Source organism: Pollicipes pollicipes, unplaced genomic scaffold (assembly GCF_011947565.3).
Source record: "Pollicipes pollicipes isolate AB1234 unplaced genomic scaffold, Ppol_2.1 Scaffold_2555;HRSCAF=2994_pilon_pilon_pilon, whole genome shotgun sequence".
In the NCBI taxonomy this organism is placed as follows: domain Eukaryota; kingdom Metazoa; phylum Arthropoda; class Thecostraca; order Pollicipedomorpha; family Pollicipedidae; genus Pollicipes; species Pollicipes pollicipes.
This window is the reverse complement of record NW_023596136.1, coordinates 5505579-5521473: the sequence shown is the minus strand read 5'-3', so window position 1 is coordinate 5521473 and position 15895 is coordinate 5505579. Positions and strand designations below refer to the sequence as shown.

The following is a 15895-nucleotide window of genomic DNA, read 5'->3' as shown; positions in this document are numbered from 1 at the left end:
TGTAGGTCTGCTAGCTGCTCGCACATGGAATCTGAGTAGTTGGAGCTTGCGTCGATAGAGGAGAGGGACATGTGTGATGCCGCCAACAGGCTGGACACGCACCCTTAACTACGCGGAAAGCGGCGTTCTACATGACCTCTAGAATGACCCCAATCTGCCGACTCATCAAGACGCCGCCCACGACTGTCCTGACGCGCGCGCACTGCGGCATGCGCCGTCGGTCGCGGGCGTCCTCGTTGCCGCCCGACAGACGCGACGTGACGCCTGACACGGAACATCACCCCCAGCCATGGTACGTGTGTCTTATTTTGGCGCTCTTCTGGTGTATGAGGTTGTGTTAGCACATTTGATAAGGTACATGTGATGTGTCGGTTCCGAGCATAGTTCTTGGGGGAGCGCGGAACGCAGCCCACATGTGAACCGTAGTGGGTTATGCACAATCGGAGCTATTTGTGTGATCTACAAACAGACGCATCCATTTTTTTTTGCCATTTCATGTAGCTTGACTGGCTAGTGAGCTAAAAAAGCCTCCGGTGGGAGCGGTCAGGTCTACCAGTCGCCTCGACATTGTTGTACCGGCAAAACTGCTAGCACAAATATTGTTAACTACATAATTTCCACGACACGATCTCTACGCAACATTTTCTTCCAGTCTAGGAATTTCTTATGCCTTAACTTGTACACAGCATAATATATAACGCATGATCCTCTGACTCAAGCCTTCTTCGCGACACCACCTTAACACGCGCCCGGGTGGCCGGCTGGATACCCTTCGTTCGGGTGAGGTGGGGGTCAATTTGACCCCTGAGATCTCGGGAACTAAGAGAGCTAGACACACACCAAATTTACAGTGTTCAGGTCAAATAAGGTCAAACAAGGTCAAATTCCAGGTTGGTCTTTAAAGTGCCCCCAAGCCTAGATAACTCTTTCTAAGCCAGAGTTCACAAGCTAATTTAAGGTCAGTTACCTTGTTTGACCTCTTACAGTTCATGGTGACCAAGATTATACAACACTGCACTGAGTTCTGCATTTGAATAAGCGACAAATATTACGCTAGGAAGTATGTTCCTAGCAACAAAATGTTGACCCAGTGATCTTAGGTCAATGACCTATTCTGACCTCTAAGAAGTCCATGAAAGATGCATGATGCGGTTCCCTGCCAACCATAGATTCGAATGAGCACCAGAAACTATCCCATTCAGCAAACCCTAGAGTAATAAAACGGGTTGGTTTTGACCTTGGTCTGACCCTCATACCTGACCTAAGGTCAGCGTCACTCGTGCATCCAGTATTCATGTTGCCTAAGAAAGCATCTCAGAGATGTATGGCTTCGTCTAACACTCCGTTGTTGCATCAGATTGAATGATTCCCTAGAAATTGATTTCACTGAAACTATGGCCTGACTTTGACCTGCTATAGGTCAGCGACCTAACAAAGCCTACTTAAATGTTTGGTATCAAGCGATCCAATATTCAATAGTCCTCAGCTATGCAAATTTGGCGCGGCTACGCCGTGCCGTTCGGAAACCATTCTAGAAAAACCTTCGGGAGGGGTCAATTTGACCCCCGCCCGAGCGCGTGTTAATGCAAAAACTTATAACGTGTCAACTCTACACGGTAAAGCTGCTAACGCAAAAACTTCTACTTGACATTGTTTCTTGATAACAAGTCTTATAGCTCAGCAACGTCTCCGCGACATTATTTCTAACACAAAAACTTCTGGCGCACAAACAACTTGACAAACTGCCATTGCGAGACTTCTAAGCGACATTACTTCCACACGACAAAACTTCTAGGGCAAAAAAAACTTGTGTGCGACATCGCTCCAAATGCAAGAACTTCTAAAGTATGCACTTCTACGCGACAAATCTTTAACGCGGAAGTTCCACGCGGAATTCCTTTCACGCGACAAAATATCTGACGAAAAACCTCGTGCACAACATAAACCCTAATGCAAAGTTTCCAGCGCATTTTATGTTATGCGGTTAAATCACAACGTAAGCCTGTGCACGACATTGCTTCTACCCGGCGGTAAATTCTAACATACAACTCCTATGCTTCTTTCCTGTCATTGCTTTTCATTCAACACGCGCCCGTGTGGCCAGCTGAATACCCTTCGCTCGGGTGCAGGGGGATCAACTGAGATCTCATAATCTAAGGGAGCTAGAAACACCAAATTCACGAGTGTTTTAGTATGTTCGTGACCTTACCTAGGTCAAATTTTGAGGTTCATAGGTCATGCCCTTTGCATCAAGTCAGGTCAACGAGGTAAAACATACCTGTTCTAAAGAAAAGGTCGCATGCTCGTCGAAGGTCAGTGACCTTGTTTGACCATTGGAAGGTCATGGTGACCAAAATAATACAAGGCTGATTTGCGTTTTACATTCGAATAAGCAAAAAGATGACGCTACGCGGTATGTTTCTAGAAACAAAATGTTGACCTGGGTCATTTTAGGTCAGTGACCTATCGTGACATTTAAGAAGTCTATGAAGGATGTGTAATGCGGTTCCTGTTATCAATCGATTCGAAACAGGCACGATAAACTATTACATGCTGTAAGCTCCAGAGTAATAAAAGAAGTCGGTTCTGACCTTAGTCTGACATTCATACCTGACCATAGGTCAATGGAGTTCGTTCATTCAGTTGTTGTGCTGCCTAATAAAGTATTCCAGAGATGTATGGCTTCGTCCAACGCTCTTTTATCGCAACAGAATGCACGATTCCCTAGAAGTTGACTTCGCTGAATCTATGGTCTGACTTTGATTTGCCGTAGGTCAGCGACCTTACAAGGTGCATCTAAATTTGTAATAGCAAGAGATTCGCTATTCAGTTGTCTACAGCTATGCAAAATTTGGCACCGGAAAAACCTTCGGGGGGGGGGGGAGGGAGAGTCAAACTGACCCCCACCCGAGCTCGTGTTAAGGGTCAACAACACTAGTCGGTTCCTCTAAGGATAAATGTACTTATAACTTATACACGTCGGCGTATGTCCCAATGAGCCACATCTGTGCACGTGCAGTGCCTGCGATTAATTGTCATGTGAATTATTTCAAATTTTAAAAATGTTTCATGCTAAAGTTACTGTACATAGTTTGAAACGCTTAGTTTAAATGCTGATACATGCCTAGCTAGCCACATGGTATAGGTGGCGTATGACAGCATCTCTTGAGCTGCTGAACCCAGCGACGTCATGCCAGCCGGGTGCAGATGCAAGGAGGCTCTGGGGTCCGTAGCCCCTCCGTGGATCGGTGTCCCTCGGCGGACCCTTCAGGCTCGAAGAGCCGACTGGGGGTTTTAGTGTCTGTGCAGCATTATGCAAACCCACCTGTCGGCCAGAGCTCCCGGAACTGAGAAGGTGACCCCGATACTAAACAGGGGGCAGGTGCTGGGTAGCTACTCATGCCGAACATCACCAAGACCAGCCTCCTCCGGCGTTGCTCAAGGGCCTCTGGTTCATTGAGGGGTCCCTCCATCGGCCAAAGAGCCCGGGGTACTGAGCAGGGGACTGAACTGGGGACCTGCTCAGTCGCCGTGGATCCCTAGTTCTCAACAGGGATTCACGGCACTGAACCGGGGCTCCGTAGATCCACGGGATTGAACAGGGGTTCTGTCCAGAGCACTCCACGGATAGGATCAATTTACGGATTGTGGAACAATCCGCGGACCCGAACTGGACCGGATCAGAAACTTCCATCAAAAACATGTCTTAGGACCGAACCGGATTTTTAGATTTGTTACTTAACAGAGTGAATTGATTAAATACCAATCAAATGGAAGTTATCACTGAATGGTCCCTGAACTCCTCCATGGAGATATCAACCAGAAAGTATCTTAAAACAACTGAAATGAAATATTTCCAACTAAAACAATGCCGCCTATATAGTACATAATTCAGCCACATTTTCTGCGACCAAATTCTCTGGTGAACAGATCACATTGACAACTTGACATGAGTGAGTGACACTCATACATGCTACCACGGAAAACTAGAGCTCGCACGCCTTCTAAAGTAACGGAATTATCCAATAATATACTAACATCTTTGATCATCACGGAACTACCATTACTCCTGATCTTTACAGCAATCCTATTTAACCCCAGTGGATGACATCGCATTTCAGAGTTGAAAAATTAGACCAGAGCATACTTTGTTGGTACAAAACACACCACAGAGCCATGATATCCTAGCTTCTGTTTGATAATTTTAAAAAAATATTAACTCCATGGCACTACTATGGTTTCTGTCCACTTAGTCAATCAGCCAAATTTGAGTTTTTCAGCCAAAATTGAAACACCGGCTTCAATTAAGTACGCTGCTTCGTCTGATCCGCTTCCAGGTGTCTGCCAGAACAAGATTACTGCATCCTCACAGCAAATGTGCGCTAACTCCCCGAGCTGTCTTCTTCAAGATACCCGCGAATATGCACCTGTCTCATCGCAATTTGCGTCACTCAAAGTAGTTCTCAAATGATAATGCCTTGTTTTCGTGCGTTCCCTGTCTCTTCTCTCATCATTTTCAAGAGAAGAGTTAACAACGCGAGCGTGTAATTTAACTGTCAAATCGTCCAAATGCAACTTGCAAATGAAAAAAGATCAGGGCAACTCAATATAGTGGGTAAATTTTCTTTGAAATCTTAACAACAATGCCATCATAACTACACTTATATATGTACGGACCAGTCACAATAGCTTTTCTTAATTCGATCTGTGACCTTAAATAAGAAAATGGTGGCAACACAGCGGAAAAAATAATACATTTTAATTATCTGATATTTTCTAAACCTATGATGCATTTTAAACAAATAATTTGCTGAAAATGCTGACTGGCTATGTTCAAGCATAACATACGGGACAGAACAATGCTCATTAGAACCACACGCCACGTTCATTGACGGCACAGGCTACTCGAAGGTAAAACATCTGTTTATGTGCTCATAACAAACAAGGCAATTCAAAGCGTCCACTCGGACCCACTCAGCAACGACAGATGGTGCCAACCAGCGCCGTTTTCTGAAATAACGTCAGTGTATCTGAAATGATTATTATCTGATAACTGACCAGCAGTTCCCCGCACCCACTTGCGCCATCTGCCACCAACTCCAAAAGCAGCATTCATTAGGACCACGGTACTACCACCATGTACAGATATCTGATGCCCCTCATAGTTCCGAATTTCACTTCAAAATCTGCAAACTTTATAGCCACATCTTGCACACCTCCGTGATGGAGCAGCCATCCTCCCTCTCTCACGGTCACAAAACTTCAGCCTCGTTTTGCCATTGCCATGTTTTTTGCGCTGCGCTCGAAACACGGCCGCCAAAGTCACCAAAATCGCTTCCTTCACGCTGCATACGGGCCTGTCTTGTACGCCAATGCAAATCCAACGGGGGTGTCTCGCGTGGAAGGAGTCGGAGGAAACCCGGAGACGGCTACATCCGTGAGACAACCAACCAGCTGATAGATGGTGCTCACCAGTGGGAATGCGTTTTGCTGCTTTAACAAATTGCAGGTACGTGTTGTAAGGTATTTTCTCTTCCAAACTCGTCGCATATCTCTTTCGTGGGTACAAGCAGAACTTGCATTCTGTGTCACAAGGAGAGCCTTCCAAATGTTCTTCTGTCGCTTACATTGTAGGCAAGCAGACAGGTTTGTGGACGTCCGCCATACAGATCATTTTCTTCATACCCTTCCCAAACCAACGCATCCCGAAGAATGAGCATGTTGTCCTCTACCACCAGGTATCAAAGGTAGCTCTCTCCCAGCAGTTAGTTGCTTGATGTGAGTTAGGCTCTCTTTTCATTCAGCCAGACGCTTTGGCATTAAGCATGTACTATTATGGCCCATCTTTTCTACTCCCACTTGCACAACCAGTGCACAAATTGGACACCAACAATGCCTTGGCATCCCACCTGTAATTCTTCTGTAATTATATAGAAGGTTGGAGACACTTACCACAGAAAGCTAGAAAATTAACGTGGCTGAACAAGCCACCCAAGACCGTCCATTCATACCACCAAAAAATTGGTGAGATCTGGGGTAGCTTGTGCGATCATCAGAGCCCTTGGCCAGTGGCTAGCATGTATCCGAGATGTCAAAGTACCAGCAGTCGTGACAGATGTCGGGTAATTGGCGAGATATACCTAACCCTCGCACCACGTTTTGTGAATGCGTGAGGATTACATCTCTGTATCAGTGACACTCGTAGCGCACGAGAGACGTTATACATTTTGGCTAAAACGCCACGCCATCTAATAAAACATTTATGGTACCTCTTAATATGCGACCGGGTGGCCGGTTCGATAACCTTCGCTCAGGTGTGGGGATGGGGGTGGGGTGGGGGGGGGGGGAGGGTCAATTTGTCTCCCCTGAGATATCAGGAACTAAGAAAACTAGAGACACCAAATTCATCAGGTGTTTTTGTTTGTGCATGAACTGAATTAAAACAAAGTTTAAGTTTCGTAGATCATGACCTTCGGGCCAAATAAGACCAAACCAGGTCAAATATTCCAGGTTGGTCTCCAAAGGGCCCGTGTAATCTATCTAATTGTTCTTAGCAACAGATCTCACGCTCATTTAAGGTCAGTGGCCTTGTTGGACTTTTTGAAGGTCATGGTGGCCAAAATCATGCCAGACTGCTTTGAGTTTTGCATGTGAATAAGCGACAAAGATTACACTAGGCAGCCTGTTCCCAAAAACAAGATTTTGGCCTGGGTTGTTTCAGGTGAGTGACCTATTCTGACCTTTAGGAGTCCATGGAAGATGTGTATAATGGGGTTTCTGCTACCAATCAATTAGAAATAAGCACCAGAAACTACCCCGTGCAGCTAGCCCTAGAGTAAAAAAAACAGGTTGGTTTTGACCTTAGTTTGACATCTAGACCTGACCTTAGGTCGATGTAATTTGTTCATTTAATTGTTGTGCTGGCTAATAAAATATCCCAGAGATGTATGACCTTGTCTAACACTCCGTTGTTACATGAGAATGAACAATCCCCTAGAAATTGACTTTGCTGAAACCATGGCCTGGCTTTGACCTGCCATAGGTCAGCGGCCTTACAAGGTACATCTATATTTTTTAACCCAAACGATCCGTTATTTAATTGTCCACAACTATGCAAAATTTGGCGCGGCTTCGCCGCGCCGTTCAAAGACCATTATGGAAAAACCTTCTGGAGGGTCAGTTTGACCCCCAACCGAGCGCGTCTTAACGTGCTGTAATAACCTCGAATGGATGAAAGGAGACGTTGTATCGCCATTTTATCTGGAAAAGTACTTTCTATTGGTTACATGTGATTTAATACAGATGTGCCATGTACGATTACAATTCAAAACGGCTTTCATACTTTTTCAGTATGTGAGCAAAAAAGGGAGATCTGGTAGCATTGGTCATTTTAGCAATGGGGTTCAAAAATGGCGCAATTGCTTCATTCTCCTGGATGAATGAGCAGGCGCTTACCAGTGACACAGCGACGCGCGTAGATTACAGTCCAGACGCAGCAAGTAATGCAGCAGAAAATAATGATCGCGGCTGGGGTTGTTTCGTAAGTTTATGTATACGAGAACGGATACACACATGAGCCACCATGTATGGGTCGTTGTATTTATTCAGAGGACATATTAGACGGCCGTCGGCCTGCGCATGTGAACTGGATACCGCTGACACCATCGAATGGCACCGCATGTATGTTGTGCCTGACGCGTAGTCTGGAATTGTTAAATAAGGTGCCCATGTCTTTATGTTATTGAAACGAAAGGCGATCTCGCCGGCTGAAATATAGTGGTGTTAGTGACTTATTGCCCGCGATGGTTGTGACTTGTTAATAATGTGATGAGCTATCTTGTAATGTAATAATCTTGTTCTGAGGCTCATGCAAAGCTGCATTCCCTAGAAGCGGCAAGCCGTGTTAAGTATCTTAGCACCCACTGCGTTATGGCAGCCTAATACACATTATGTCCAGTGCGAATTAGTAAATAACTTAGATTAAAAATACCTTAAGAAAACAAGCATTCTGTTACAATTGTTTAAAGTCCTTAATGTGGAAGCGGACTGACACGGACTCAGTTGCAAAATTTGTGTGCTAACTTGGACTGGACCGGATTGGGTTGCTGAATTTAGGAGAACCGCACTGGTGGGCGGACAGAGTCTGGACAAATCAGACTGGGCTGGACCGGACCCTGAAAACTCAAACCGTGAGGTGCTGTAGCTCCGGAAAGAGTCTGGACAAATCAGACTGGACTGGACCGGACCCTGGAAACTCAAACCGTGAGGTGCTGTAGCTCCGGAAAGAGTCTGGACAAATCAGACTGGACTGGACCGGACCCTGAAAACTCAAGCCGTGAGGTGCTGTAGCTCCGTGCCGGCCAGGGTCCCCATCAGCCGAACAGGGGCAGAGCCACGCCCTCGGAATTCAATCAATATGACTCCTCTTGCGTCGCTAGGAGAACACGTGAAACAATGAGAGGCCCCCGGTCAGGAGCCACGGCACCGGACAGTGTCCCTACCAGTCAGGGTCCCATCGGAGAAATAGACAGAGTCATGGTCCCATAATGCCAGCCAGGTGCCCTTTTCCGACGTAGCCCATGGACCCTGAAGGAATCAAAGGGGTCCTGCTGCCGACCAGTAGGCCAGGTACTGGAAGACGAATAAAGCCATGGTTCCCGAATTCCAGTAAAGGGGCCTACTCTTGCTCCACTCGAGGGGCCTTGAGACAAAGCGGAGCCTCTCTCTCGACCTGGGGTCCCCGAAGTTACTTGACAGAATCTTGTATCTTACGAGACTGAGAAAAAATGGAGCCCCTCTCTCAACCTGGGGTCCCCCAAAGTGACTTGACAGAATCTCTTGTATCGTGCAAGACTGAGGTTTGTGTGGCAGCCCGGCGCTCATTACCTGGATAAGGAGGGGATTCGTGTCCAGGAATATCGATCGTAGAACCGCCTACGTCGCTCAAGTGACCTTCAGACAGAGATGTAGTGTCTTAACCTAACACCCACCCCCCATACTCCAAAATTTGGCCCCAGCTTTCCAAACTTTAAGAAGAAAAGGAGCCAAAATCCGGGAAGAACCACGTTTGTTGGCATATTTTGGGATAGGTTGTGTCATTTACCATTACTCAGCTATCCCCCAAACCCATTTTGCGGAACTATACCCTTGCCTTGAGACAGTAAGATTGCTTCCCTGTCGGTTAGGGGTCCGTGGCACTAAACAAGGCGGTTCCCCTGATTACCAATCAGGGCCGTACAAACCAGTGGGTCTATTGACCAAACTGGGATAAGTCCAGGGACTCAGAATGCTACTGAGAAGATCGCAGCGTCACTTGGACGACAAAGGAACTGACCTAGAGCTCAATCCCCGATTCTGACCTGCTAGTAGAGCTACCAGTCACGGGCCCCTGGCAGTAGTGGTGGGCAGGGGACCCCGATATGGAGAACGGAGCACAAGCAGCTGGCAGAGGCGGTGAGGAAGCTTTGTTGATGAGAATGCTTAAAGTTCAGACTTCGGAACACACTCCCCGTACCGGCAATGGGAGCCCTTTGAAGCTATTCGCGTTAGTAGTTCTTACATAATGCGTTTTGATGCGCAGCAGCATGCGTTTCTAGTTCTCGTATTAGAGGTGTGATGTCGCGCGTGTTATTGCGGAAGAAGCTTCGTCGTGTGAAAGTAATATCGTGTATGGTATCTTGTATTAGAAGATTTGTCGCCTAGAAGTAATGTCGCAGAGAACTATTCACGCTCGGAGTCATGTCGTGGAAGCTGAGTCTGTGGCAGTAATTGCGTTTTAAGCTTTGTCGTGAATCCATCGGCATCTCTGGTCGCCGACGCTGGTTCCGCCCGCACACGGTAGATGGCAGCACACGGTGCCAGCCTCAGCTTCCTGCCCGGCGTCGTTCGGTGGCCACTCCGGGCAGACTGAGCTCTTTTACAACGCAACGCAATGTCTCAAGTATTTCAAAATCTTAGATAGGACCCGTAGCTGCACGAAACCTGTTCCATGACGTACAACAGCATCGCATGCTTTCGATCTACTTTTTACTTACCTACAGGAGTTTTTAATGGTCAAGATTCTATCAAATGCATATTAATGCATTACAAATTTAGAATGGTGCGGGGAGGGTGCGTTGCAACCAATGGCCGCCTGGTTCAGCTCCTCTGGTTCCGGGGATCGGTTCGGGCAGAGGTGAATCGCTAGAGGTGCGGGCAAACTTACTCAGTTTCCGTTACTCCATGAATTTAGTCTTCTTCATATTCAGGGGCTAAGGAGACTAGTCGCGGAGTGAGTGAGGGCGGAGCAGATATAGCTTAATGGAGGCACCGTTCCCCAAGTAGCGGAGAAAGAAGGCCTGGTCCATTCGGCTCAGGCCCGTGCTTACATCGGCTCAGTAAAAGTGGCGCAGTACTTCGTTTCCCTTTGCGTCACCTGCGTTACCTGCAATACATAAATAGCCGTGGGCAAGCACAGACTTTATTCAACATGGGTCGACCCTTGAATACTGACACTTAATGATCATGCACATAATGCTGGTTTGGCGGGATTGTTTATGCTGTGCGCTGCGTGTTCACAGCGCGTGGGATACTGTTTCTGTTCTTGTGAGCGATTTGTCTGGTGTCATTTGCCAACTGGTGACTGTGACACGTGACTGGGCTCAAGAATATAAAACAACGCTTAATAGCGATTCCGGGAAATCAGACATGCAGTCTTGTGACACGGAAACCACGTGGGATTTGCGCATGTGTGGCGGCAAATGTGTCAACCTCTATTGATTTCGTAGCTCTCGAGGATCCGGTCCTCATGCGCTGTTGCGTGACAAGTGACGCGGATAGTGTCGATGAGGAACGAATCGTGCGACGAGACGGTAGCCTACCGTTGGCATCTGATCTGATATTGCCGACTGGCCGTTTTCACCGCTATTGCTATATGTTGGATTTTTTTCAGGCGTCTCCTGTGAGAGTCCTCCTGCTGCTCTTCTGTGGTGTCGTGGGTGTCGAGAGTGCCCGCATTCTGATGTTCGTACCCATCGGTGGAAAATCACAGAAGAACATTTTCTACGGAGTGGGGAATGCTCTCAGCTCCCGAGGCCATGAGGTGGTGTTCTTCAACGCGTTCAAACCTTCATCTCCCGTCAAAGGCATCAGGGAAGTTGTGCCGGACAAACTGGCGAAAGTGTTTGCGGACGACAAGCTTCCCAACATGTTCAAGTTGCACGAAGTGGGCGTGCAGGCCGGATTTAAACAGTTCGCAACGTTGTTTTCCGATGGCCCGAGGGCTACATTAGAGAGTAAGGAAATCAATGACCTTTTAACACAAAACTTTGACCTGGTTATTTTCGGCGTTTTCTGTCATCCCTTTTACTTTCTGGCACACCTGCTCAAAGCGCCTTTCATTATTTTGACCTCGATTTCATATTTTCCTGTAATCACCAGTCCGCTGGGCTCGCCTACGCTTCCGGCCCTTCATACCATTCCATTCATCGCGGCAACTAATCGCATGGGTTTTATGCAACGAGTCCAAAATTTTATGGGTCATATTATAATGCACACTGTGCTCTACGTCGTGTACCCCATGCATGTCGAACGAATGGTTGCAGCGAAGTTCGGCGATGGCGTGATTCCTCCTGCCAGAGAGATCGAACGCAATGCCAGCCTTGTCCTACTCAACAGCAACCCAATGATCGACTACCACAAGCCGCTGCTGCCCAATGTCATCGAGGTGGGTGGACTGCATTGTGCGGACGCGAAGCCCCTGTCCAAGGAGCTGACCAGCTTCCTCGGCGACTCAGAGTACATATTCTTCAGTCTGGGCTCCGTGGTACGTCCTCAGGACATGTCTGCGGGCCAACGCTCGGCTGTGCTCAACGCCCTCGGTGCGATGCCGTTCAAGGTCCTGCTCAAGTGGGACACCACAGACCGCGCCAACATACCGGCCAACATCCTGCCGTCCAAGTGGCTGCCACAGCAGGACATCCTGGGTGACAGCAAGTGCAGGCTGTTCATCTCGCACGGCGGCTTTGCCAGCGTTCTGGAAGCTCTCTGTCATGGCGTTCCCATGGTGGCCATGCCAGTGACGGTAGACCAGCATTGTAACGCGGCTCACGCTGTTGATCTTGGCGTGGCGGAGATCCTGACGTGGGAGAGCCTGACGTCTGAGACGCTGCAGGCGGCCATCCGCTCCGCCATGTCTCCCGGGCACCGGGCGGCGTCCCGCTACCGCCAGGAGCTGCTGGCCTCTCAGCCGGTGCCGCCCCGTGACCTGGCCGTGCACTGGGTGGAGCACGTGATCCGGCACGGCGGCGCGCCGCACCTCAGGTCGGTGGGCGCCGACCTCAACTTCTTCCAATACTACTCGCTCGACGTGGTCGCCTTCCTGCTGGCAGTACTGGTGCTGGTGCTGAAGCTGCTGGTGGCACTGGGCAAGTGTTGCTGCCGCTGTCTGTGCAGGCGGAAGACAGGTCCGGCGCAAACGAAAACCAAACGGTTCAAACGTGACTAGCTGCATGCCATCTTTACAGCGTGCCCACAAGTGCTGTAGTACAAGTATCGGAAAGAATGGCGGTTGCCTATTCGACATTGACAAGTTGATTTGTCATCAGGTGTGTATGCACATCGAGGCTGTCTACATGCTATCTTGGCTACATGATGCCAATTAAACATGTGGAACACTCTCATTACGTGCGTTGATTCGTCCGGCTTGCGTTTATTCCACAATAATGTTTGATATAGCATACTATTTAATGGCTTTATGCATATGAGACCAGCATTAGGTTGCCGCAACCAAACAGACTTTTGGTTAGCAGCAGCCGGGCTACATCATGGGTGTTGCGAGAACACGCATTGGCAAGCTAAACAAAGCTCGATACGTGTCTGTAGTTAGCATACTTAAACACAGTTAATGGCTTTCATTTAAAGGCTTCGTCAATCCGTGTTTACCACCCACTTGCCGTGCGCGCGTACGGAAGTCCTGGGTCGTCATTAGCTACATGTGGTAGCTGCATGCGCTGACAAATATATCTCCAAGTGCCCGTTGGTCGTGGATTGCGGCGAGTGTGCCTAGCCAGTGTGCCCAGACAGAATGACTGAGAAGACATTAGCGATTGCCGTAGTCAGGAGGAGACTGCGCACCGCATAAGTGGAGATCAAGGAGTTGGACAGTGAGCTGGGTAGTGTTATATGTCGCCTCTAGTTGACTGATCACATGGTTTATGATCCAGGCCTTCACGAATAGTATTTGAACAATCGTCCCATGCACTTTTTGTTAAGCTCATATACTTTCTAATGCCGCCCTGCAGCGGTCTGACATTTAATATTTGGATGCTTGCTTTGCTTTACCAAATTTGTGCATGAGATCGATAAAATTACATCTGCGTGGTAAAAAAAGTCTAATGAGCGTGTCTTTAACGGGATCATTACAAATTTTCGCCAAAATATATGATCCATAAAGCATTACTCGTGGACGAATGATCGACGATGAGACAGAGTATTCCGATTCGGAGCAACATGACATGTGCAGCCAACGCCCAGGCATGTAGAAACTCTGATCAACGAACACGTCTGATAGCGGCAGCCTGCGGCTTGTCATCACGTTCGGAACGCAATCCTCACAGTCAACGTTACGCCTGCGCACTACGCACGTTCATTGCGAGCTGTCACCCACGTGCACCGGCATTGTTTTCCGATAATAACTGATGTCTCCTACTCATCCCCAATACACGCACTGATAAGCCGGTGGCGAGAACGGCGAGCAATGCTGCTCCCCCTCTTCCTCCAACTGTGAAGTGAATAGTAACGTCCAACTGCAGACAACTGCGATCACAGATGAGCTATTTGCTGCGTCACGCAGGTGAAAACAGCTCACACACTTAGTCCTATTCACATTCAACATCAAACTATTACAATGCTCTTCAAACCTGGCCTTGAAGTAGTTCACAAGCTCATTATCATGGTGCAAACTATTTTGCACTGCGGTGTCACAGTTCACCTTCTGCAACGTACGTGTGGTTTTATGTTTGTGATCCATAATGGAGGAAAATGCATGTTAGAGAGGATGCTTAGTATATTTTTTATCCTTAGCAAGCCTGCTGCTATGCTCGAGAGAAAGCGGGGTACGCTGCTGTTGCGAGCTTATGCTATCCGGTGCAAAATTAACCCTTTTGTGTTACTGGGCGTTTGTTCTTGGTGGCAGAAGCACATCAAAAACGTTTTTGGTGTGGGCCTAACTACCTAGCATGCTATCGTGTACTACATCGCACAGCATGTACACACTGTATTGTGCTCGCATATATCTCAGTTGAGTTGCAATGCGCGTGGTCTCACGCCAAACACCTTGTTTGCACGCTCGATGCCCTCTTGCTGCCGAGCTGCGTGGTTAACTCGCCATATTTTCTCGGGATCAACCACAAAGTGTTTGTCATTTTCTGGAACACATTTGATGTCCACCTAAAAGCCATTTCAAATAACGGTAGCCGCCGATCGCACGCACCGAAGCGGTTGGCTGCGAGTGCAGTTTGGGTCAGGTCATGATCGTTTGTTGGCAAGGATCGATTACTCCCAAGGCTGGACACTGCTGGGTGGGATGACGTGTCGGCATGGGTCCGCTGGGCGGTGGACATATCCCTCATTTTTCTCAAAACATGGTCGCGTTGTTGCAGTTACTTTAGTACCGTTTTTTCCATTGGTGTTAAATAAAAATAAAAATCTACTGGTTTGGATGATTCATAAACAAAATGAAAGTGCCAGTTTCGTTTCTCGAGAAAACGTCTGTTCAAGACACACTATAACGTTCATACAGGTGGCAAAAGTACAGAATCGCAACCCTACTATGCGACTCCTTACGTACGAGGCGCGCCAATGTGCCGTCTCATCGGGACTCCGTCCCGTTCCACTGTTCACACTGCGCATGCGCTATCGGCATCAGGCGTCCTCGTTATCGCGCTACAGACGCGATGTGACACCTGGCGACGACAGTGGGACGGAACATCGGCCTCAAACATGGTACGTGCGTCGTATTCTGGTGTTGTTCCGAAGTACGGTGTCGTGTTACCACGAGCATTAACCAGCACTGGGGTAATGGAGGTACTTTTTCCCTGTCCTCGAAATTTTCTGACAGTAACTTCCGAATAGCCCGGCGAAGCCGAGTTAAACTTTGCATAGTCGCAGGCAATGGAATATCCGATTTTTTGGCACTAAAGTTAGACGTACCTTGAAAGGTTGCTGACCTTTGGGATGTGAAAGTCAAATCATGCTGTCAGCGACAATAAACTAAGGAATTGTCCAACCCCACGCAACAGCGGATTATGAGACGGAGCAATTCATCTTTGAAATGATTTCTTAGATACACAATTTAATTTACAGTTATGATCAATTCCATTGGCTGTGGGTCAGTTGTTAATGTCAAGCAATGGGCAAAACTTAACAGTCTTTTTAACTGGACAACTTGCATGAGGGGATAATTGTCAACGTTCATTTCAAATTTCTTGATCACATAGACCTCACCGTACATCTCGTCTGGACCTCAGGGTAGCTAGAAGAGGTTAACGACCTAAAATGACACCGATCAACTCTATATATTTTGGAACATACCACCTAGCGTAATCCTTGAAGCTTATTCAATTTGAAAGATCAAAACAACCTCGTGGGTTCTTGTTGTTACCGTGACCCTCAGCAGGGCAAGCAAGTTAATAAACCTGCAATAAATATCAGCAAACTTTTGCTTGGAAGAGGCATCTAGGTTAAATCTGAAAAGATAAAATTCCAACCAGCCTGCTTGTATTTAACGGGAGCTTTCGAGAAAACCTCTATCCCTTCTTCAGCCTTGGTCAGAAAACGATATTCAGAAGAGTAGATCTAGGTGTGCTTCAAGAAAAAAACCTAGAAATTCAAACGCAATCTAATGTACCCATCCCTC

At 47.6% G+C, this 15895-nt stretch overlaps 1 protein-coding gene across 1 annotated transcript; it reads left to right on the top strand.

Moving 5' to 3' along the window:
• Window positions 1-253: 253 nt before the first annotated feature.
• LOC119107791 (UDP-glucosyltransferase 2) lies at window positions 254-13009 on the top strand. Its single transcript, XM_037231342.1, has 4 exons — window positions 254-292; window positions 5406-5509; window positions 10931-12187; window positions 12239-13009. Exons 2-4 carry the CDS (start codon window positions 5462-5464, stop codon window positions 12482-12484), a joined length of 1551 nt encoding a protein of 516 aa, XP_037087237.1. The 5' UTR covers window positions 254-292; window positions 5406-5461; the 3' UTR covers window positions 12485-13009.
• The last annotated feature ends 2886 nt before the right edge of the window (window positions 13010-15895 follow it).

Coding starts and splice junctions, on each gene's coding strand:
- LOC119107791 (XM_037231342.1), top strand. CDS start 5,462: ATGGTGCTCACCAGTGGGAATGCGTTTTGCTGCTTTAACAAATTGCAG. Junction 5,510..10,930: donor GCTGCTTTAACAAATTGCAG/GTACGTGTTGTA, acceptor GATTTTTTTCAG/GCGTCTCCTGTGAGAGTCCT. Junction 12,188..12,238: donor CCATGTCTCCCGGGCACCGG/GCGGCGTCCCGC, acceptor CCGGTGCCGCCC/CGTGACCTGGCCGTGCACTG.